At 39.6% G+C, this 25,439-nt stretch overlaps 1 protein-coding gene across 1 annotated transcript; it reads left to right on the forward strand.

The window, feature by feature from the left end:
• hephl1b (hephaestin-like 1b) lies at nt 1–24,670 on the forward strand. Its single transcript, XM_044139751.1, has 20 exons — nt 1–456; nt 2,499–2,743; nt 4,430–4,642; nt 4,863–5,054; nt 5,267–5,521; nt 7,528–7,696; nt 14,567–14,697; nt 14,824–14,955; nt 16,475–16,680; nt 16,853–16,997; nt 17,126–17,338; nt 18,427–18,643; nt 18,766–18,896; nt 18,976–19,101; nt 19,190–19,296; nt 19,401–19,620; nt 20,264–20,403; nt 20,512–20,665; nt 20,767–20,787; nt 22,554–24,670. The coding sequence occupies exons 1-20, from the start codon at nt 284–286 to the stop codon at nt 22,637–22,639; spliced, it is 3,276 nt and encodes a 1,091-aa protein (XP_043995686.1). The 5' UTR covers nt 1–283; the 3' UTR covers nt 22,640–24,670.
• Nucleotides 24,671–25,439: the final 769 nt, after the last annotated feature.

A 25,439-nucleotide genomic window follows, 5' to 3' on the forward strand; every position in this document is an offset into this window, starting at 1 on the left:
TCTTCAGTCCGCAATTTGGCGTGAATTAATCGATGATCTTCCTGTCTCTACTGAGGAATTTAATTATATTTTGACGAGCCAGAACAAGTGCTTGTTATGCCTGCCCATCTGGTACCACAGGAGGCGGTCATATCACCGGTGCTCTCCGGCTGAATGGACTAACTGTTTTCATTTGCAGGGTTTCGTAAGTGCTGCACCCTGAACGCACTTCTGTCTTTCTGCGGAGGTTTCACTTGTTCCTCTGAGCTTCCTTCCCGTTGGCTCACAGAAGTCACATCCTAACATGGCTCGGAGACCCTGGCTCTTGCTTACTAATGTGTTGTTTGTTCTCTCGTTTGGCGCGGAAGGGGCATACAGCAGGGAGAGGGTTTACTTTATCGGAATCATAGAGGACGACTGGTCTTACGCACCAAGTGAAAAAAACCTACTGAACGGACGAAACATCGAAGATGACGAGTAAGTTTTTATGACTTTATTCAGGCTTGTTGGAAAGGCCTTTTTAGTGGTGAACTTTACGCTTCCATTTTCATTCATTTGATCTATCACTTTCTGTGACCAACCCACATGAGGTGTGAAGGTATACAGATGGGGTTGATAGTGAAGAAACTGAAAATGAACGGAGAAAGGATTTACTATTTCTAGATCAAAAATATTGTTTTTTCGGGTTATTAGAGCACGTTAACAAGGTGTGAGAGTTTAGACCTCAGACCGGACTGTTGTATGTGGCTGGAAGTCTGACTGATGCGCAAAATGTTAACAGAGGAAAAACATGCTGCTCTTCTGATGCATCTTCTACCTGTTTTCACACCAGTCAGAGAACAGGAAAGGGAAGATCTAAAGGTTATTTTAGTTGCGGTGAAGCTACTGTATATTTAGAGTGAGATGAAAAGGTATTTGATACCTCTCAATTTTACTTTATTTTTGTTTCAGAATATAAAAGAAAGCTTTCTTTCAGATCAACTGTAGTTGAGTCAATACAAACTTATTTCAAAATCTCAAATTATGATTTTAAACTAAACCAGACACCTGGCATTGTGTGAAAACAATGAATTACCCTCCAAATCTAATGGTGGCAGCATCAAGGAGTTTTGACCACTGGTGGCCTGTTTATGGTCATGTCACAGGATCCCAATCAGACCATCACACTACTACCACCATGCTTCAGCATGATGTTCTCTTTCTGAAATATTATATGTCACTTTTATGTCAAATGTAAAAGGACAGACACCTTCCAAAAAGTGCAATCTTTGTTTCATCTGTTCATATACCAAAAATGCTTAAGGAACACCAAGATGTATAGTGGCAAATATTAGATGGCTCTCACATCGTTTTTACCTTGGATCTCTCCTATGGATATTTTTTCTGTTGTATGATTACCAAACATAACCTTAATGGAGAAAGGTCAGGCCTGCAGTGCCTCAGACATTATTGTCACATTCTTTTGTGACCCCCTGGATGAGTCGTTGCAGTGCTCGTGGAGTAATTTAGCCACTACTATCAATTTGTGTCACTTTTTTCATTACTTCTTAATTTTTTTATTTTTTTATTTTTGCTTCTTGAATTTCTTGCTGCTTTTTGAGATAAAGAAAGCAACAAGAAAATACTTCACCATGACGCAAACTGACAACAATCTGCTTCATGTTGTTGGACAGGATGTATTTTAGTGATTTTTATATGATTTATTTGGTATGGGATATTTCAACAGATGATCCGACATTTAAAAATAAGCATCAGCAATTTCTTAAAGTAAACAATAAATAAAAGTGAATAAGTTGTTGTGTACTTGGAAGCAACAAAGAACTTTTTAACATGCAGGATTTGTGAAAGAAGTCATATTTTGTTCTTTTGTTCTCTCTTTTTCAGTTACTTATTTCTTGTAAAAAAAAAAACAAAAAACAAAACATTGATCACAGTAAATCCAAGAGAATACTTTTTTCATAAAAAGCCAAACATTTCATTAATACTTCACCTGAATATTGCCAGAGAAAAGAGAAAAACATGAACAATCATAAAACACCTTGCCACCACACATGCATAGCGTTTTTTTTTTATTATTATTGCACAACAAGCCAGAAAGCCCCACGACCTTGCAAAAGATCAAAATAAAGTTACAAGTATGCATTGTTCTTCTTTTCTGATTGCTGTAGTTTTGAGGTGGATACATAGTAGCAAAACTGCATTTGTCACAGGTTCAGAAACAGCTTATTATCTTTGAAAAACATGTAATCATAACAAAAACATCTCAAATTGTAGAGGATCTGGCCAGTTATAAACTATGCTGCATAATTAGCCAAAATCAGCTTCCATAAAATCTAAATACCTACATTTTTTTCCAGCTACTTGAGTAAAAATTTTACTATGTGCAACACAATAGAATTGGTTTGTTCACCATACAGAACAAATATGTGTGTTAAAGATGGCCTTACGGGCTGAGATATATCTCTTTTGTATAGTTCCTCTACTTTATACATAACTACTTCCTTCTCTTTCTATTTCAGACATGCATCTATTTTCCTGGAAAGAGGGAAAGACCGCATTGGCAGTACCTACAAGAAAGCAATGTACAGAGAGTACACAGACGACACCTACAGCCGCCTGGCGGCCAGGCCAGATTGGCTTGGTTTTCTGGGACCCGTATTGCGAGCTGAGGTTGATGACGTCATCATAATTCACTTAAAAAACTTTGCTAACAGGAGCTACTCCATACATCCCCACGGACTTTTCTACGTGAAGAACACAGAAGGTAAAGTATCACACAATGAACAAACTCGCAGTTGGAGAGGAATCGCAAGTTCTCATAAAGAACACGTGTTGGATAGCCACGGCTGAAAATGGGGACGCACAAAGCATTAATTTACACTAATTATGTCAACTATAGTTGCTTATATACAGTACATATAAGCATTAATGTTATGGTTTTATTTTAGAAAATGAAAGTATCTCTGCTCAGTTGGTTCTCCAATATCAAATGTCTGGGAAGCCCTGTTTTTTCTCCATTCCTCCCTGACCGTCACAGACACTAGTGGAATGTGTTCAGTGGTCTCCTCCAGCTGCTACATTACACAAGAATAAGATTACTCTGACAGCTCTGAGAGGCTTTAGATCCTGTTGAGCATTTCCTGCTCTCCACCACCCCCTTTAATCCCACCCCATCCTGGGGAAGATTTTTTTTAATCACAGTCAAAACACAAACCACTTATTTGTGTTTTTATCTTCATGAAGCTTTTCTGTTAAATTTCCACAGATACACAAACTCAAACTGCTCAGGAATAAAAGATGATGTGCTTAAAAGAGGAACTCTAAAGGCTGTCATCAGATACACAGAACTAAATACATTTAGTTATTAACCACTGTCATGTGAGGAAAATGCTTTTGGTTTAAGGTTCACCAGAGCAAAGTGCTCCAAATTCAAATGCACAAAGGGATTTAGCATTTTGAATGAGAAATATAGACTAAACAGTTACATTCATTCTCTAAACTACAAAACAGTTCTAAAATAATGTAAAATGCACAAACTCAGATGATAGTAGGAAGCTTCTTCTCATTAAAAGAAAGTTCTTTCCACTTTTGCCACATTCATCCTCAGTATGAGGAACTGCTGGAAAGATATTAACGTCATCTGTCCATTTTGAGTAAAAACCCTGGATACATAGTGAAATCGCTACCATGTATCATTTGATCAGGAGAAGCGATTGCCTCAAACTCAGTTAACTGACGCAGTTGGTTGTGAACATTTCTGCCTTGTTCCCCTGCTGGAATCAAGTTTGAATGTACTTAATCCTCTTTTAATCCTTCCATATATTGAACTGAGATGAGTATATACTTCTGTATAAACTGGATCTGTTGGATTTGTAGAATTTGTTGTAAATCAACACTTTAAGCCCATTTAAGTCACTTCAAAATATTGTGCTGAAAAAATGGAATGCTAAGGAAAATAAAGTTGCTATTTCATTAAGTTCTTGACTGATTTTAAGTTAAAAGGCCACAAAATCACATGATGTGATAAATCTGAGGAAGTGAAAGCATACTATTGCGCCTATTCTGTAAAAATCAAATCAAATCAAATCAAACTTTATTTGTATAGCACATTTCAGCAGCAAGCCATTTCAAAGTGCTTTACACCAAATCAAACACAAAAACACAATGCAACATAGAATCAACAATAAAAACACAACATCAAGTCATATTCCGTCAATAAATTTGCAATTTATTACGTTTCAAATACAACTCTAAACAAGTGGGTTTTTAGTTGAGATTTAAAGGAAGTCAGTGTTTCAGCTGTTTTACAGTTTTCTGGAAGTTTGTTCCAGATTTTTGGTGCATAGATGCTAAATGCCGCTTCTCCTCGTTTGGTTCTGGTTCTGGGGGTGCAGAAAATTGATCTGAACATGAATAATGGGAGCGCTAATAATGAGCTTTGTTTTATCAGGAGCTCTGTATCCAGACAAGACACTCAATGATTTGAAGGAGGACGACTCTGTCCCTCCAGGGGGCAGCTACACTTACCGCTGGGAGGTAAGACCGAGGTTTGCTCCCACAAACGATGACGCCAACTGCCTGACCTGGATCTATCACTCCCATATTGATACTCCAAAGGATATTGCTTCAGGGCTCATTGGACCTCTCATCACATGCAAAAAAGGTACAAAAAACTATATGAAACACTGTCAGCTTCTCTGGAGAGTTTCATTGTGTATGTAATATAGAATAACTGCATTATTCTCATCTCCACTGTATATGCCTTTAATAATAAATTAGCTGAACCCAGCATTACTTTTAAAAATAATCCTAGGAGAAGTTATCAAATTAAGTAAAAATATCTGAAACGACATTAAAGAAGCATCTGTTATTTGTTCTCTAAGGAATTCTGAAGAATCCTGGAAGACAAGTTTCCGAGTCGGCCCGCAAGGATGTCGATCAGGACATCTATCTGTTGTTCAGTGTGGTGGATGAAAACTTGAGCTGGTACCTGGAAGACAACATTAAGAGATGCTTGGAACCAGACGAGGTCTCTTCAGACGATCCAGAGTTTGAGGAGTCAAACTTGATGCATGGTGAGAACCTTTCCCCTTTTAAGACTGTTCTCATTGAAAACAACTGCACACATTGTCAAAAGAATACTTTTTACTGGTAAATTAGTTTTCCGATTGTAATCCTTCTCTGCTTCCCTTCTGTTGAAAGGTTAATTGTAATAATACTAAATTCTGCAAATACACTATTTGTTTTATTTGCTGTTCATTTAGTGCTGTCTTCTTTTGTACTGCAGCCATAAACGGGTACACATTTGGTAATCTGCCTGGTATTAAGCTCTGCCAGCACCGGCCTGTAGCCTGGCATTTATTTGGGATGGGTAACGAAGTGGATATCCACAGTGCTTTTTTCCATGGAAACACTCTGCTGGACCGAGGCCACCGCACTGATACAATCAGCCTGTTTCCGGCCACGTTCGCTACTGCTACGATGGTCCCAAAAATGAGAGGAAAGTGGCTGCTGAGCTGCCAGGTTAATGACCACTTACAAGGTAGGACAACGTGCCCTTTAACCTTTGTTTCACCTCTGCCTCCTCTAACTGGCTGCCAAGAGTTGCTGACAGGGGAGAATGTATGTCTGTGGGGTGCTGCTGTTTTTGTTACCAGCATCCACATAGCAGAGGGGTGTGTTTCTGTTCAAATTGGGCCATGATGTGTTTTATTGGTGTCCAAAGTCCAGTGAACATCCGCCTCAAAGAATTGTACTCTCTCAAAATACAGCAAATACAGTTCTTTGAAAATGTCTTTCACATTTTTATGAGACTGTTTAGGAAAAATCTTTTTCGTTTTGAGAGATAAACTGAATCAATCAGAGAAATGCGCATTTGTCTTTAGCTATTTTATTTAGAAAATTAGAGTAAGTATCAGCGAGTGAGAAAAGAAAAGCAAGAGAGAAGAATTGAAACTTAACACAATTCTCCTTTTATATCTTATCAGTCACATACATGGAGTCTTCCACCCATCTCTCTCCCTGCAGGAGAGAGATGGGTCGCATCTCTGGTTAATTGGTACCTCTGTCCCTAAATCAAACCTGGTTCAAATAAGTTTCGCTTGGAAAAAGAAGAAGAAACATCTTCACTGAAACCTCCGTTATCAGTTCCATAAGTATAACACTTGCTCAGAAACCTCCATTATCAGTTCATTCTTCCCAGTACATGAGCAAAAGTTGTAATTTCCAAGACATGACAAATCCAGATGATATGGAGGAATGAGGTGTGCAGAATGTGATCACCATTTGTTTTTACCCCACTTTACTTCTCTGTTACTCCTAAGTAAAAGCCAGTGCAACCAAATGACTTAAGGAAGTAGTAAAAAAAAAGTTGATCTCGGTTTGAATATGGTTGTTCTGTGAAGGACTCTGAGGTTTGTTTGTAGTGAATAAACAGAATTATGAAAACTAAAGAACAAAGCAGACATGTCAAAAATAAACCAATTGAGAAATTGGTTTTCTTATAAAACTGTATTACAAGTGTAAACTATCTCACAGAGAACTATACAAGTCATCATCTAAAACTGGAAAGAATATAGCATAATCAGTGATGGCTTTTGTATGAATAGCACCTTTAGCAATCCTGTCTGTCTGTCATTCGCTGACCAATAAAATCACAGGAATTCATCTCATTTCTGGCTGGGAGAAAGTGAAGTATTCTTCAATAGGTACAAACGAAAGCCTCTGTATTTTCAGTAGCAAATACAGTAGCGCCTGTATTTTCAGGTGTTTCCAGCTTCCTATTGACTGCACAATCATAAACAACAAAAACAAGGTTCAATTTTATACTTCTTTATCCTTATTTGGGAGCCCCCTTTTTATAACTGCCCTGGGTAACTGTCCACAATACACCTATAAAAATAAGCAACAAAGCATGATTGTTAATTTGCCAAAATATGATCACCTAAGATGATTGGTCTTGCAAGAAGAGCTTTAAACTGAGAAACAGAAAAGAGTCCCTTGGTAGATCAGGAGGGGCTGCAAAACTCACCAGCTTGGGTGGAAAAACTGCATCAAAACATGGAATTAAATGGTCATCCCAGACAACACCCAGTCTGACTGAACTTTAACTATTTTGCAAAGAACAAAGATTCAGTCTTATTTCCAAAGCAGGTAAAAGCTTTCCAGTGTTAATTACACCAAAATTGGTAGGAAAGAATTGATTCAGGATGACAGTTTTTTTATTTGAACATTTAAAACATTTAGACAAACATGTACTCTTTCTTTTACTTCACCAGTATGCACCAATATGTGCTGGTGTGTGACATTAGTTCTGGAAAAAATACAGTGAATGTTTTGGTTGGATCATGACAAATTGTGAAAATGTTGAAAGTGTGTAAAAGGTTTTGCAAGGCATTAATTGTTAAAGTCTATAAGTGGTGTTGGAATTCTTTAAATTGGAGGCGAGTAACACTTTTTGATGTTCTTCAATTTCCTGTCATTTAAAGATAAGCAAGTTATTTTTGTAAAAAAACTCATATTTTGTGCCTATTTGATTTTTTTTCTCAGCTGGTATGCAGGCCTTTTACGAAGTGATGTCATGTGACTCTTCGTCTGGCAGCACAACAATACCTGGTGTTGTCAGGAATTTCTACCTGGCAGCAGAGGAGGTCCAGTGGAAATACGCCCCCTCAGAAAAGAATTTGATTAAAAACACATCGCTTACTGAAGAGGGCAGGTGAGTAATCATGCTTAGCATTGCCTCATGTGAGGCATAGTGTAATGTTTTGAATAATCCAGAATCAATACCGATTGGTGGGGTTTGTGCTCTGAAAATGTGGACTTTCAATGTAATGACGTATGAGTTTTAAAGTGATTGGGCCAGAGTCCCGGCTGAATTCCAATAAATAATGAAAGGTCTGAGTTTAAATGGCTCACATCTTGGCATAATAACACCTCAAAGCATTTTACTGTACAACCAGAATAGATGGATAGGTAACTTTCCAATAGTAAGGCAACTAGACTTGTCATTGAGTCACAACCAAAAGAAAAAAAAAAGAAAAAGAAACACCAAAGTAATCCAAACATCCCCAGGATATGAGTTGAGGAACTTCTGCTGCGGGTAGGGATACTGCTATCAACATTGGCATGGAAGGAGCAGAGATACAGGATTAAGAGTGGAAATCTTGGCCAGGCCAACAGAGAGGAAACAGAGACATTTATAGGAAGAGGTAGGAAAGGAAACTTAGAAAGCAACATCATCTGGGGGAGGGAAGAGGTTACCAGTTAACTCTAACCCAGGCAGGCTGTGGGAAGAACCGACTAGACTAGACTAGAATAGAACAGGATAGAACAGAACAGAATAGAATAGAACAGGATAGAACAGAACAAAATAGAATAGAACAGAACTAGAAAATTCCTGAAGAAATTTAATTGCGGCCTGCCAAAGTATGCCCGTCGGTTTGGACCCAGCGTTCAGATGCTAAAAATTAGCATCAATGCTAAAGAAAGCTGCAGTGTAATCAATAGCATGTGGAGAATCACAAGAATGTTAAGTAAGCTGGATGAGCAACATTCAGTATGATAAAGTAAGTGTATAAGCTCAAATTAGACAAAATGCTAATGTAAGCGTAAGTACTTTCAGTAGCATGTGTGGTATCATTAGAATGTTTACTGTCATTTACTTACTCCATTAAGTATACTAAACATGGCTAATAAGTCAGAAAAATAGGTAATAGCTTCTTTAAGCTAAAAGGCTAATGCTAATGAACTAACCTTAGAGAAAAAGATTATGCAGGCTAATATTATTGCACCGCCTACGGTGGTGCACTAAGCTGACAGGAATATTGGGGCTTTTATTTTGAAAAGAAACGTAAGCTTCATATTAAATGGCCACAGTAATCCAATGTTTAACAGTGTTTGGGTTAAATCCCTTATTTACTGGCCAAAACAGCCAGTAGTTCTAAATGGAAGCTCAGCTCTCTGTTTTAACTGAGTGTTGGTTAGAACTACAGTGATGTGTATTTGTAGTCTTAACCAGCAGCCAATCCCCTCCTGTGTTCCGTTGCTATGGTAATGGATCCTCTGCTAACTGACATGTGTGTGTGAGACAGAAAGGTGGAGAAAGAATTCTATCTTTGTGAGACAACCAGTCAGTTAATATGGAAAAAGCAGTCTGAACAAACCTTTGCCGTTCAGGAACCGAGAGCCATATTCGAAAACCGTTTGAAGCGTATGAGAGGGCTATTTGTCGTCTCTGATAGTACCGCAATTCATATCAGTAGTTCTCTGCACTAACCTGAGAGAAAAAGAGGACAAAGGCCTGAGAGGAATATTAAGACTTTTAATTTGAAATTTTATGTAAGCTTTATTTTAAAGGGCTTATACTATGAGTAACAGTGTTTGAGTTAAATGAAGCATAATTTCCATTAAGTTTCATTTAAAATTGACACACTAATCCTGTGTGTAACAATGGTTGGTTAAAATCAGTTATATAATGCCCAAAACACAAGTAGTTCTAAAGGCCAGCTCATTCCTGAGAGTTCTGCCATAAAAAGAACTACAGTGATGCGTTTTTGTAGTCCTAATCAGCTCCTCTGCCCTCATGTGTTCCGTTGCTATGGTAATGGATCATCTGCTAACTGTCATGTGTGTGTGAGACAGAAAGGTGGTAAAAGAATTCTTTCTTTGTGAGACACCCAGTCAGTTAATATGGAAAAAGCACTCCGAACAAACCTTTGCCGTTCAGGAACCGAGAGATATATTCGAAAACCGTTTGAAGCGTGTAAGAGGGCTATTTGTCTTCTCCTATAGTACAGCAATTTATATTTGTACCTCATTCACAGTAATTGCAGTGATGAGACAAAGATGGTGTGTGCAGGGCTCAGAAAATTTTCAGAAATACATGGAAGCGAATCTGGGAGAGCGTCAGTTACCCTGGCGCATGATTTTGCTCTGAAGCACCTTTACAGAAAATCGTAAGCCCTAGAGAAATATTGAACACATTTTACGCAGGCATGCGTATCAATGTCATGACCGAGTTTGATATCGATAGGGCGATATTTGTGGGCATGACGGCGATTTCAAAATTGTTTTGGGGTCAAAAATCTGCTTAAATTCTCACTCTAAAAAAGCGGCAGTTAGTGTCAGTTATGCTCTGCGTTTCGGCAGTTGTAAATTTTGCTCGTTTTTCGCTTTTTACGTTGCCATTGTAAGTCCAATTCCCAATACAAATAGTAGCACCCTACCCGGGATCGAGCCGCACGTTTTGATACCACTTTTGTGGGTGGGCTCGCAGCGGTACGAGCCGCATTAACGGTGACGGAAGAATAATAAATAATACGTAAAGAGGCGTTCTATTGGGTGTAGAACAATAGGTGCCTGCCATGCAATGCAAGTCAGTCACTGCTCTCCTTATGCATTGCTATGGGCAGGCCCCAACCAGAAAGAGCAGACAGAGGTTTTAGAATATGGTTGAATAAAGGCATAAATAAAATAGGGGACCTTTATAGTGAAGGAGTTTTGATGTCCTTTGAGCAGCTGGAAAATAAGTACAATCTGTCTCCAAAACATTTTTTTAAGTATTTACAGATTAGAAGCTTTGTTTTTGCGTCACTGAAATCCACTACTGAACCCCCACTCTACCATAGAATATATAGCCACTCACCACAATCAGAGTAGGGGTCTACTTTCCAAATTCTATAATATCTTGCTTTTAGCCTTGAAGGAAAATAGTCTCTCATATTTGCAAGCATGGAAAAGAGATCTGCAAACTGAAATCCCTGAAGTTGAATGGAACATCTCAGAACCCGGTCCTGACTCAGAACCCGGTCCGGACTCGGAACCCGGTCCAGACTCAGAACCCGGTCCGGACTCGGAACCCGGTCCAGACTCAGAACCCGGTCCGGACTCGGAACCCGGTCCAGACTCAGAACCCGGTCCGGACTCGGAACCCGGTCCAGACTCAGAACCCGGTCCGGACTCTGAGGCTGGTTCGGTCTCAGAGGCCCGTACCGACTCAGGTCGGGACTGAGTCCTGACTCAGATCCCGGTCCTGACTCGGATCCCGGTCCGGACTCGGAACCCGGTCCTGACTCGGAACCCGGTCCTGACTCGGATCCCGGTCCTGACTCGGATCCCGGTCCGGACTCGGATCCCGGTCCGGACTCGGAACCCGGTCCGGACTCGGATCCCGGTCCTGACTCGGAACCCGGTCCGGACTCGGATCCCGGTCCTGACTCGGAACCCGGTCCTGACTCGGAACCCGGTCCTGACTCGGATCCCGGTCCTGACTCGGATCCCGGTCCTGACTCGGAACCCGGTCCTGACTCGGAACCCGGTCCTGACTCGGATCCCGGTCCAGATTCGGAGGCCCTTCCCGACTCCGAGGCTCGTCAGGACTCCGAGGCCAATCTGGATTCAGAGGCCAATCTGGATTCAGAGGCCAATCTGGATTCAGAGGCCCTTCTGGACTCCCAGGCTCTTCTGGACTCCCAGGATCTTCTGGACTCGCAAGCCATTCCGGACTCCCAGGTTCTTCTGGACTCAGAGGCCCTTCCGGACTCAGAGGCTGGTCCCCCCGACTCAGATCCCAGTACTGAATCAGATCCCAGGCCTGATTCATAGGCCAGTACTGTCTCAGAGCATTCAGGGGCAGGTCCCCACTCAGGAGACGGTTCCGATTCAGAGGGCGGTGCCGTCTCAGAGGCCGGTCCGGACTCAGAGGCCCATCCGGACTCGGGGGACGGTCCCGACTCAGAGACCGGTTCCGTCTCAGAGGCCGGTCGAGACTCAGAGGCCCGTCAGGATTCAGGGGCAGGTGCCGACTCAGATCGGGACTTAGTACTGATTCAGACCCCGGTCCTGACACAGATCCCGGTCCTGATCCAGATTCCGGTCCAGACCCAGATCCCTGTCCTGAATCAGAACCTGGTCCGGACTCAGAATCCGGTCCAGGATCAGAACCCAGCCCGGACTCAGAACCCGGTCCTGACTCAGATTCCGGTCCAGTCCCAGATCCCGGTCCTGGCTCAGATTGTGGTCCAGTCCCAGATCCCGGTCTTGACTCGGAGGTCGGTCCTGCCTCGGAGGTTGGCCCTGACTCGGAGGTTGGTCCTGATCCAGATGCCGGTCCTGATCCAGATCCCCGTCCAGACCCAGATCCCAGTCCTGACTCGGTGGTCGGTCCTGACTCGGAGGCAGGGCGAGGCTCAGTGACTGGTCCACTGTTAAAGTGTTCTTGAGTCTGAACAACGTCTGAATCGCCTCCACAGCAGACAGCATGTTGAATCCACTTCCATGCCTCTCTAAGATAATCTTTCTGGAAATGAATTTTCCTAGGACGTGTCAGGGTCCTTCTTAAACACTGTGTGAGCTTGTAAAAAACTATCGGGTTGTCACTTTTTAGCATCTCAAACAGCAATTCTCTAACGACATCGTCCTTGCCACAGAGAAGTTGAAAGATGTCTCGGCAGTGCTTTCTTTCCATGTCATCAAAAAAAACAAAATCTACGTCTTTTACTTCTTCCCAGATTTTAGGGGCAAGCTTTTTGTGGATGGGGTCGGTGTACTTCATTTTGTGAGCAGCATATCGAGATCTATGACTGGACTTATAAATCAGACGCCAAAGAATTCTTTCCACCATGTCTCTCCTTTCATCTTCGGTTCCCCGCTTGAAACCCATCTCCTTTGCGTCCCTCAAAAATTGTTCTGGATCCGTGTCTGGCAGAGTATAATCCTCACTCAGGCAATTTTCATCTGAATACAAGTCCTCTGTTGGGAAAAAAGTCTCTCTGATCTTTCTAAACATCTTCTTTGGAGGAACAGGATTCTCCAGGTGACGTTTGATATTTTTCACAATAACTGAACGTCCATCTGGGTAATCAAGAAGGGAAATTATGTTCAATCCAGAAGCAAAGTGGAATGTATCTCTAGCCAAACTTTGGAAAATCCTTTCACTAAGTTCCTCTGACACTTCTGAGAGTACATCCACGTTTAATTCTCCTGTTTTGCTCAACAGTAGAAGTAAAACTTTCCGGTGTTGTTCTCCAAAGGTTTCTTTTACCAGATGCAGAGTTGGTCCGTCTGCTGTTTTTTCAATGACTTGCCACAGAAGTTCACTGAAAAAATTCCTCTTCCTGTAATCTGGGGTTATTTGGCCTGGATGAACTTTGTTGGAGCGAGTCTTTTTCAATTTGTTCCAAAAAGAGACCTTAGGTCTCACATAAACGTCAAACGTCTGGGAGCTTTCGTCAGTCATCTTCATTGCTCTGTCCAAAATGTCCAAATGAATCCTGTGTTGACTGACCAGAGAATCAACTGATCAGTTGGTGATGTCATGGACTTTATGACATCACAAAGGTATCCTTAGAAGGGCCTCATGACACAGACATCATTTGAAGTCATGCTGATGACATCATCGTCAGCAGCATGGCAACTGTTGCTAGAGTAAGAATAGCACACAGTGAGCTTGAGACAGTGAGCCTCATATTGAGGCTTTTATTTTGAAATTTGCAAGAAGCTTCATATTAAATGCCCACACTAATCCAGTGCTTTGGATGAACCAGTCACATAAAGCCAAAAAGAGCAATTACATGATGTAAAAATCGTCAATTCTTTTATTTTGAAATTTTTTATAAGCTTCATTTTAAAGGGCCAAACTTATCCCATGTGTAACAGTGATGGGGTTAAATCGGTTCTATAATGCTCAAAACACAAGTCGTTCTAAAGGTCAGTTCAGTCCTCCTCTGTAGTAACTGACAGTTCCGCCATGTTGTAGTTCTGACATTCAACTCTGACCTCTTCTGTAGGCGCTGAGGATACCGCCATGTTGTCAAACTAATAGTTTGAAACAGTTAGTTTTTCTGATCAAAGCTGGCCGAACATCTCTTTACTTAAATGCTGCCAATAGCATGTAGGGTATCATTAGAATGCTGTCTGTAATTGACTTACTCCATTCAGTTTATTTAAAATGACTAATAAGTAAGAAAAATAGCTAATAGTTTATTTAAGGTAAAAGTCTAATCTTAATGAACTACCAACTGCTAGCCAGCTTTTTGTTGTTGTTTTTTTCTGTGTTTGTATCCTCATGTAATAAATATTACATGAGGAAAAAAAATAGTTTAATAAGAAGAGTAAGAATAATTAAGTTAGGCTATTCTTAGATTAGTTATTCTAGCAGAAAAAAATCAGTGAACAAAGAGATCTTGGCTAAGCATAGAAATACAAACACAGAAAAAAACAACAACAAAAAGCCGGCTAGCAGTTGTAAAAAAGTTGATTGCTTTTTCACCAGTAATATTTAACTTAAAAACTGCCACTAGAGGTAATAGAAGTAAGAAATGTCTGTTATGAAGTTTTCTCATTTTTATACTAATTTTGTTGGAAATGTAATCCTTGTTATTGCATTTAATAGTTATGCTTCACTTTTTTCTGGCTTTATATCTTCACATAGATTATATCATATTTAAAGAAGCGTTGTCTGTTTGCATCTGGGCTCTGATTTGTTCTTAGCCGGTCATGTTTTGTTGAATCACGTTTTCTGTGTCTGTCAGGAATAGAATAACAGATTTATTGATCTGGTTGTTTTCTGTTGTCCTTTCCTTTTCAGCGCATCAGAGGTATTTTTTAGTCGAGATGATGGAGCAATTGGAGGTACCTATGTAAAAGTAATATACAAAGAGTACACAGACAACACCTTCACCCACGTCAAAGCATCACCATCCCACCATGGACTCCTGGGTACTTGTTTTTCTCTCTGCCTTTTTCTCCAAATGTATTGTTTAATGTTAAAGTTGCTCGTCTTGCATTTCTCCTGTCTTCTCAAAGCAACCCGCTGTTAATTTCCTTTTTCAAACCTTTGACCAGGTCCTGTTCTGAGGGCAGAGGAGGGCGATATTCTTAGAGTGACATTCCAGAACAAGGCCAATAGAAGCTACAGCATTCATCCTCATGGACTTCACTATGAGAAACATTTCCAGGGAACCAGCTACGAAGATGGTGAGGAAGCAGCTGGTGACGATCCTGCTCACTGCACACTTTAGAGGCTAAAAAAAAAAAAAAGCCTGTATTATAAAATTGTAGCGCTTTCTGTCATCTATGCTAGATTTAACGCTTCGGGTTCGTAAAGCTAACTGTAACACCCCATGGTCCTGCCAGTGAAGCTGAGGATGTCTGACCCAGAAATAAGGACACTTTATAAGAATAAAGAGTTTATTTACTAACTCAAGAAATAGAAATGAAACTATACCACAGTCATCACTGTGGGAACCATATTAACACAAATGACAAATAAAAGTACACACGCTTTATCACCCTACAAGTTGATAAATAGAGACTCTCCCTCTGTATTAAACACCTCAATAGTTCGAAAGTAACTTATTTATAACTTTCCGGAACACATAACAGTTCTTACTTATAATAGAAAGTCCATACCATAACTGGCACTGTTTAATTGGTGGGCCCACCAAACAAAAGAAAACAAATAAATGCCGGCAAAATAGTCATTAAAACCCCCGTTGCAGGCCTGTTATTGACTCCACTCACCCCGGGTTCTCAACCCAAATGATGAAGGTAAGTTCCAGACGACTCCTGTCTCCTGACAGCAGTCGAACCCCGCACTCCTTTATCCACGAAGGTGAAGAAAATCCAAAACTCGACCCAACGCAAGTGCAGCAGATCTCTCCGGGTCCACCGTCTCCTTGGCAACCCTCCGATTCAGCTCACCGAAGGCGTCGCTCTCGGTCCTTCAGCGGTCCTCAGTCGGTTCTCCAACCACTCTGTTGTTGCACAGGTGAGCAAGCTATATTGGCCCAACTGCTCACCCAAAGTCCTAGCGGCACTCCGCCAAGTCAACCCGCCGACGTCCTCACCGCACGCTCTCTCCAATCCTTCTTCTTCTCTGTCTTTTTTCGCTCTCCTGTTGTCCCGCCCCCCGGCAAATCAGATTTCAGGAGAATAGCAATTACCCAATAGCAATTGTCCACACAGCATCCTTGTCTGTCACACCTCGTGTTGAGGTGTGCTTTCCATATAAACTATACCATAATAGTTCTCTCTTAAAGAAACAGAACACCACATTTTAACAAGTCTTTTACTTTGACTTTTTAAGTTATTTTTCTCCCACCATAAGTCTAGGAAATTATTATATCTTACTTTAAGATATAAATTTACATGCATTAAATTTGTTAACCTTGTCATTTTTTTAAAACAACAATAACACATTTCTGGGAACCCAGAGGGTTACAAAATTAAATTAAAAAAAACTTTGTTGTGCCTTTGTCAAAAATATCTCCACTCTTTTTTAAAAGTTAAACTTTTTATTTTCACACTGTTTTGCTAATTTGTTCCAAATTACAGAAAGAGAAAAATGTAAAAACAATGAGGGAATTCAGATAATAATAAAAGAAAATAGTAACAGTAATAAAAAATGTAAACTATATCTGAATGAACTCAAAATGTAATGAGACTGTGAAGGTGTATTAATTGAACTTTCATTGCTTTGTCTGTAATGTTTCAGGTTCTGACAATCCAGGGTCACATGTTGACCCGGGTAAGAAATTCGTCTACACTTGGCGGGTGCTGGAAGGCCCGTCGTCGTCCGATTCTCCCTGTATTCCCTACATGTACTACTCCGCCACGGATCCTGTCAAGGATACCAACTCCGGATTAGTTGGACCTCTACTTGTGTGTAAACGAGGAGCGCTGGGGAAGAATGGAATCCAGGTAGGAGTTTTATAATCTCTTGGCACACACACTTTTCCCACAATAAGAGAATCCTACTGTGCTATGTGTCCTCTAATTATAGTTGCACTGCTACAAAGCCATACATAAACACATCCTGTTATTTCTAGATGTCTCTCTGTTTCCTGAATTGTGTGTGCTTATTGTTCGACAGAAGGGTGTTGACAAGGAGTTCTTCCTCCTTTTCTCTGTCATGGATGAAAACCTGAGCTGGTACCTGAATGAAAACATCAAGCTTTTCGGCACTGCTGAGACAGATGAAGAAGACAAAAACTTTGTGGAGAGCAACAAAATGCATTGTAATCAGTTTGTTTGAAAAAGGCTGCACAGTTTTCTCTTAATGAGACTTCTACGAACAGAGATCGTAGTTTTATCTTTCGAGATCCAGCTTGTACTTTGCTAATTATTTTGTCCCTTTCTCTTTCAGCTATAAATGGACTCATGTACGGGAACCTTCTGGGGCTGGAAATGTGTGCCGGGGACAATGTCATGTGGTACACCTTTGGGCTCGGCACAGAGGCAGACATACACGGAGTGTATTTTGAGGGAAACACCTTTGAGAAACAAAACACCACACGTGATACAGTCAGCCTGTTTCCCCACACCACTGCAGCTCTCTTCATGCAGCCGAATAATCATGGTTAGTGATTTGCATTCATTTTCTATAACTGCAAAAGTATTGTAAAATGTGATCTAAGGGAGGATAATGTTTGGACACCAAAAGCCAGTGGCCCTTTGGACCTTCCACAATAGTTGTTAATATGGCTGGCAAAAAATAATAATGCAGGTTGGAGGTTTTCAGTTTTTGCCATTGAATAATGGCCCTTCATTTGCAAAACGAAATTCTTTATTTGTTTGTTATTACATTTTCTACAGATATCAACATCCAGTAAAAGAAAATGTATCACTGCTTTTCTATAATTTTAAACCATACAAAAAAAAGGTGATTATTTTAAAAAATACAACAAATTTCCTATGTGTTTAGCCTCTTACTAATTGTTGATTTTTGCTTAATGAATGTGATTCATTTGATGTAATTCATTCAATTATGAAGGAATTACATTATTAATTGTACTCTTATGAATGCTTACTTTCAGTATCCAATGAAGCCTGCAGATTCTCAGAGTTTTTGGTTTTGTGCAGTATGTCAAACTGCTGTGCAATATGACCCTGGAGCGAATTTGTTGGGTTGTTTGCTCCTTAAAAGATTGGCTATCCTAAATATTTTCTTTGGAGAATTGTTTCAGGTATACAAAGAAAATGATTTGGAAATTGTCTTGTATCTCCTCACGAAGCTCTATGCTAGGAAACTGCCGAAAATACTGGCTTTTGCTGAGGGAAATTGCTGATCAATTCATCCAATACTTCTGATTATTATTTAAAAACATCTTGTATAAAGTTTATTATGTATACCTGGGACTCAACAAAGGTCTTCTTGATTTGCATCATGACATTTCCCATTGTGTCATTGCTTGAATTTTAGGAAAACATGAGTTCCACAAAATTACTGATGGGAGAATTTGCAGGAAATCTCAATAGTAGGATTTAAGTGTTAAGCTGGAGCTATGGGACAGATGTAATATATAACAGAAAGAGGGTTATGTTACCCTCCCACACAAAGCTTTCAAACAGCTGAAGACAATCTGTTTTGTTCCAACAGGAAATTTCCTAAGAATCATGGTAATAAAATTTGATGAGATAATTTGTTTTGTTCATTGACCCTCTCAGGTCTGTTTGAGGTGGACTGCAGAACAACAGATCACTTCTCAGCTGGCATGAGGCACCTTTACAAAGTCAAACCTTGCAAGGGCAAAAGAATACATGCCCCACACTCTGACCCTCCCAGGATTGTGAAGTATTATATCAGCGCAGAGGAAATTGAATGGGACTACTCACCTACAAGAGACTGGGAGCTGGAGAAACACAAAACAAAAGCAGAGGAGAGGTGTGTGAGTAAGGCAGGACGACTGTGAGATGATGCGTCTATGTGTTGCACTCGGAGCCTGTAATTAGTGGTGGAACTTATTACTGTTTGTTGATGGAAACTAATTGGTACATGTCTCCCAGTCCAGGCAATATATTTGTGGGTAAAGGGGAGAACAGGATTGGCTCCCGCTATAAGAAGGTAGTGTATCGTGAATACACAGATGAAACCTTCAAAAATCAGAAGGCACGGGAGGAACACTTGGGCATCTTGGGTGAGATTAGCACCTCCTTACATCAGCATTGCTAAATAAACTCAGAGAATGGCAGAGAATGTCTTTCTTCCTTTTATAGGTCCGATAATCCACGGAGAGGTGGGAGAGCAGATTCTGATTATATTCAAAAACAACGCCAGTCGGCCGTACTCCATCACCCCACACGGAGTCAAGGCCAGCGGCTCACACATTGCTGTTCAACCTGGTGAGAATAAGAAAAACAAATCTGTAAAACAGGAGCTGTTTCCTCTGAATTAACTTCATGGAGTTTATATATTCTGTCTGTCCTTCAGGCCACATTATTGAGTTGACTTGGGATATTCCTAAAAGCTCTGGCCCAACAAATACAGATCCGAACTGCATTACCTATGCTTACTTCTCGTCTGTTGACTACATCAAGGTACATCCCTCCTTCTTACAGAAACATTAACTTGTAAGTACGTCATTTGCAGTCTAAATTTCATGTCTAAATAGTAGCTAAAACACTCATGTCTTCATGCTCAGGATCTCTTTAGTGGTCTTCTTGGGCCCCTGGTGATATGCAGGCCTGGGACTCTGGTTGACAGACAAAGGCGGGACATAGACAGGGAGTTCGCGCTGCTGTTTTTGGTGTATGATGAAAACCAGTCCTGGTACTTGGATGACAACATCAAGACAAACCTTGGCGTTGATCCTGGAACATTTATAAAAGATGAAGACTTTGAGGAGAGTAACTTGATGCACGGTACGAACAAAAGAGGGTGGTGTGGAAACTTTTACTTTTTAATTAAGTGGTTTGTAAACTTTAGTCACACATAAAACAGAGTGGAAACAAACAAGTGGAAACAAACAAGTGGAAACACTGTGTGAATGAGACATGCTTTGAATATCACATTTGGAGACACTGTCTCATTTAGACTTACTTATGAAACATTTCCCTGTGGTCTTATGAATCATATTCTGTCTGCACGTCAAGGTCACTGTGTCGCCCGTTTCAAAAAAATGACCATCTATTTTTGGCTAGCATGGACCGTTTAAGAGATTTCTGTGAGATACTTTGTAGCAACTGACCTATTTGTTCAAGACAACAACAAAACCACATTCTGCACAAATTACAACAGCAGAAGTGTTTACATTTCCATCGATCCAGAGTCAAAGTAAATGGTACATTCTCAAACAAACAGCTTGAGAAATTTAGTAAAATCCTAAGATTGCGCAAGTACAAAAAGTTTATAACATATGGTGCAACAAAGTAGATAAGAGCTCTTTTCCAGCTTACATCATTTATAGTCCAAACAGGGTAGTGTTATGGTAAAAAGGTTTCATTTTATGTCCAGATGGTTTCCCATCACAGCTGGTTGTGTGATTTATAAATGTGTGTGTTACAGGAATTAATGGTAGACTGTATGGTAACCTCCATGGACTGGTGATGAAGGAGAATGAGAAAGTCGACTGGTATCTACTTGGCATGGGCAACGAAGTAGACATGCACACAGTTCACTTTCATGCCGAAACCTTCATCTACAGGGTTTGTTCCAGGACACTCACAGCTCCTCGGTTGTGTTATTTTGCATATTTCCTCTTCTTTGTTCCCTTTGCAGTACCTTATGGACAGTTGTGTGTGTGTGTGTATTAGACGGACCACATGCATCGTGCAGATGTTTTCGATTTGTTCCCTGGGACTTTCCAGACTGTTGAGATGGTGGCGGCAAACCCAGGGACATGGCTGCTCCACTGTCATGTCTTTGACCACATCCATTCAGGCATGGAGACCACTTATACAATAAAAGGTGCGTATCTAAAGCATTCTGTTTGTGCCGCTTATTAAACATACACATATTCAAGCTGTCAAACTGTTCCTCCTACATTTGCTTTGTTTGTGTTTTTACAGCTACAGCAAGCAACTTGCCAGGTGAGCAAATTATAGAAGGATTTTTTATTTTATACATTCAACAATGTGCAGAAGAGTAGAAATATGAATCTCAGTGCAAGTGCTGTCCCGCTTTGTAGAAGGAGTTTAAAAAGTTTACTCTGAGTAAATAATCATCTGCCTCACCCTCTACACTTGTTAAGGCATGAGGAACCTCTAGTAAAAAAAAAAAAATTAAAATATGGGTTTATTTATGCAGCTTCACAATTTAACGGAAAAATCTTTTTGAGAGATTTGGGTCGGATTACAGTGCCGGTGCCACGCTCTTTTATAAATAGGGAAGTACTGAATTATATACCATAATATTGGGTAGTTGGAGTATACTCAGAGAGGGATCGTTGAATATTTGTTCAAGAATTTTTTCTACACTTTTCTCTTCAGAACAAACAGCACATTTTATTTTAGATTTGAGTCTAGGAACAGAGGAAGGTTCATTTCATGTTTGTTGAACTGTCTCCCTGTTCCTGTTTTTGGATCAGTTCAAACTTAGGTCTTCTTCTGCACTTGTTTGCCAAAGTTTCAGTTCTATTATTGAAGCAGAAATGAATAAATTGTGGGGAAATAGCTACCTTCTTGTGACCATCCCCTAAGTTGGGAAATTTGAAACACAGTCAGTTCATTTGAATTACATATTTCCCTTTTTTTCCCTTTCACTGCAGTGAGTGTGAAAGAGAAATGTGCCTCTTTATACAGGAAACAAATTTCATCCCACTGAAACACATTTTAAGATTACCAAGCGTTCTGACCTCTGCAGGATCCTTGTTGTTAGCTTGGACACACTTAGGCATGCATCCTCCTAACACCAAGTAAACATTAGACAGAAAGGGAGTGGTAATAACTGTTGAATGAAGGAGTTTATGGAAAAAACAACAACAATTATTTCCTTTCTAGAAGGGAAACTAAAGATTTGGGTAATCAAAAGGAGGCCTTCCAACATTTTTTCTTAAGTGCTGTCTATTCCATTTGTTATCTTAAACTATTAATTATGTACATTTTCTTTTAAAATCTAAATTTAACAAAGTTTTAGACATATGAACTATTTGAAACAAAGCATTAATTACTACTACTCCACACAAAACATCCCAAGTAATCCAGGCCAAGGGACCAAAAACAGAAAACAGAAATGAGAATATAATTGAAGCCTAGAATGTATACGTTTGTAATTATAAGATAAGATTATTTATTTGTTTCACATGGGAGACATTTGTCTGAGAAGAGGGAACCAGGCTGCAGTACAACAAAGACAGAACAATACTGTAAAACAATACTGTTGCTTTTCTGATTGTCCCAAAGGAAATAGGAAAAATTTACACACTTATGTGATTATGCCCCTATTTTCTAATAGTTATTTACAACTGTCCGATGTAGTGTGAAATAAAACAAACTTTTGCATATTTAAACACTTGGTTATTCTTTAGCTACTGTCAATATTGATATTCGACCTGTAGAAACTCATTTAACTCTGTCCAGCACCAGTCGGAGAGTGGTGCAGGTTGCAGCGTTAGTGTGGTTATGTGAAGCAATTGGAATGTTTTTCACGATCTGATTCCTTTTGGTTGGCGTTACGTAAAGGAACATTTTATCATCTGGGTCAGGTAACCTTGTGGCGCTGACGGTATGCATGCAGTCGTGTTCATGAACATATTAAAAAGGAATTTAAAAAAAAGCATTTCTGGAGTAACTTTAAACTTGTTCCTTGTATGATCAGAGAACTAACTTTAAAACCAACTTTCTTGTGTTCCTCACAGCTGCAGCACCAGAACATAAAGTCAGTTTCAAGACGCTGCTGTTCGCACCTGGATTCGTTCTGCTAGTCAGAAGAATTTATCGATGAGGGACAGATGATTGTGTGTGTGTGTAAGCACAAGTATGGTCGATGATGCACCTTTCTTTTAATGACCTAATGTAATCAAAACTATGTAAGATAATGCATTATAGATTGTATTGTGTATGTTACGTCAACCATTGGATGGTCATGCCTATTTCAATAACTTGATGGTATTTTTGAATTGTGCACTGTCAATCCATTATTTAACAAAAGGGGAGATGTTGAACCAAATATTTTAAGTTGGTTTTGAATGTATGGGTAAATCTATTTCTTCAAGCTGTTTTGTGTTCTCAATTTGTTTTTGATGATAAGAAAGACAACGGTTTTTGTTGGGTTTTTTTTACTTCTGCATGTGAGCATCTCTTACTACCACAAGGTGGTGATCATTCACGCATGCATTCAGTCTGGAAACAAACGGAAAGTTATTCAAAGATCAGGTCGTCGAGTCTGTCTGAATGCAGCAGTCAACAAAGTCTGCATCACGGTTCACAGATTTATGGATTTTTGTGAAGCAGACTAGCATGGTGTAAAATGGTGAGAATGTTATAGATTTTGTGAAATTAGGCTGAGTTCACCTGATGGATTCAGTCCATTAGCAAGAGCTTAGTTTTTCATGGGAAGTTTTGTTTAAATGGGGAACAAGAAAGCTGTGCTGTAGTTTCAAGTCAAACTTCATTCAAACCATGTGTTGTTTTTCATAAGGTGCATTTTGTTTCTGATTTAGTTATTTTGTTTCTGATTTAGTTATTAACTGAAATTACATTTTAACCTTGGTCAAGTGCTCACATTTTGGTTACACAGCGACTGTTTGTGGGTCTGGTGGACTCGCTGCATTTTACTGTTGAAGTTCAGCACAAAATAAACGTTTTACTTTAAAATAAAATAAAACATTTTCACTTCAATTACATCGACATAAACAGAAAAAAATTTGATTTTTGCCTTAAGACTTAAAAAAAAACATTGTAAGAAAAAAAAAGTATTACTCATTCATGTTTGCTCTATGACGAAAACATTTAAATTTAAAAAGGACCAAATTTCTTTTCAACATGTTTATCTTATTACATAAAAATGAAATGTGATTGTAGTTTGTTTTCTCAATCTTAATGTTGCTCGAAAATAATAATTTTTTCCTCAAGAAATCCATTAGTTGGTCACAGAACATTTTCAAACAGGCCTGTAGTTATTTGTATTTGTAGCAGATGGATTTCCTTATGCCAGGCATCATATTATTCAAAACAATAAGGCTAAATATATAACATCTGAACTTGAAAATCAGTCTGTATATAACTGCTTTATGGCTCCATGAAGCCCACAGACCCTGAAAGTTGGGAAAAACTAGTGCCTTGAAATTTTAAACCTGAATATTTCTTTCTTACAGTTTATGAACTTTAAAAAAATAACATGTTAAAATCCCTAAATCGCTCCTCTGGTATCTTCCCCAATGAACCAGATATATAATGAGACACATAAACCCTATGAAGTAAAAAATAGTACACTGTTGGTTAAATTTAATTGTGGTCTATTTGTGTATGCAGGAGTTTGTGATAAGACTGTATAATTATTAAGCCTTTCATGGGCACTCATAGTAACAGGTCTAGGAGACGATCCTTCATCACTTCCTGAAACACAAATCCAGGGTGTGATAGAGGAGAGTTTCTTTACCTTTCAATCAAACAGTTTGACCTGTGTACCAGCAGAAATTAGCATATCAGTGTTTATGTCCCTGTGATTGCTGTTGTTCACTCAGTGATTGATTTACATATTGATCACGTCAGATCTAGAGTCCACTGCAAGTTAAGACAAACACTCCCCAAACTGAAAAACAACTTTTAACCATCATGGATTTGTAACCCTTCCAACTTTCCTGCAATTCATTTAGAGGTCTAAATCTTTAGGTATGAATATTATAGTATGCGTGAAGAAATACTGATGATTCTTTTATCTATTTTTTTTAGTCACAAAATGGGTCAACATGAGGAGGCCTAATGTTCAGCATCCAAGAATTTGTTAAATTAATAAAATAAACTATAAAAAACAGCTTCTGAGTCTTTGATCTTCAAAACGTGGGCATCGTATGAACACCCTCCACCCCATCCTTCAAATGTCTAATTTTTGTTTTTTTACTTCAAATATATCTTGTTTTGATTATTGTCTTCTAGCGTGGTTTTAATTTCATAAAAACATGACTGAAAAAGATTAAATTGGCTCTTTAAATTACCATCGAGTGAGAAGCTGTAAGTCAGATGCCAACTTCTGCCTCATGGTCAACCGAGGGATATTTTCTCCCAGAGATTTTCGTCCGCAACAGTGACATGCGAACTTGTCGGAAGTACTGATGGTGCCCCGCTGCCCTAGACACGAAGCCAACATCCTTATTAAAAACGCCACTGCTTGCTGACCATATTTCAAAAACAAAGCACAGTAAACATCTGAGAAGCGCTCACATAAGCACTGATTCTGCGTCAAGGCTTTGTTCTGCTCTCCTGATCAATCAATAGCTACAAATCAGCCACAGAACTGTTGATACCTGCAGATCTGCTGTCTTCCAACTATCCAGACACTGTTTGGCTTGATTAATCCCTTCCATTTACACACACGTCACATTCTCCAGCGACTGATAAGATCAAACTTGAATGCCATTGCAAATGGGTTTTTCTCAATCTTCCCATGACCTCTGTTACGGGTGCGTGACATTATCATTCTAGGTGCATTAGGTTACTAAATAGATTAATAGCCTCGTTTTCACATCATTGCCTTCAACACAAGTCTTTCTCAGAAACTGGGAGCCGACGAGAGCACAGACTGT

The sequence above is a fragment of the Gambusia affinis genome, linkage group LG15, assembly GCF_019740435.1.
Source record: "Gambusia affinis linkage group LG15, SWU_Gaff_1.0, whole genome shotgun sequence".
NCBI classification, from domain to species: domain Eukaryota; kingdom Metazoa; phylum Chordata; class Actinopteri; order Cyprinodontiformes; family Poeciliidae; genus Gambusia; species Gambusia affinis.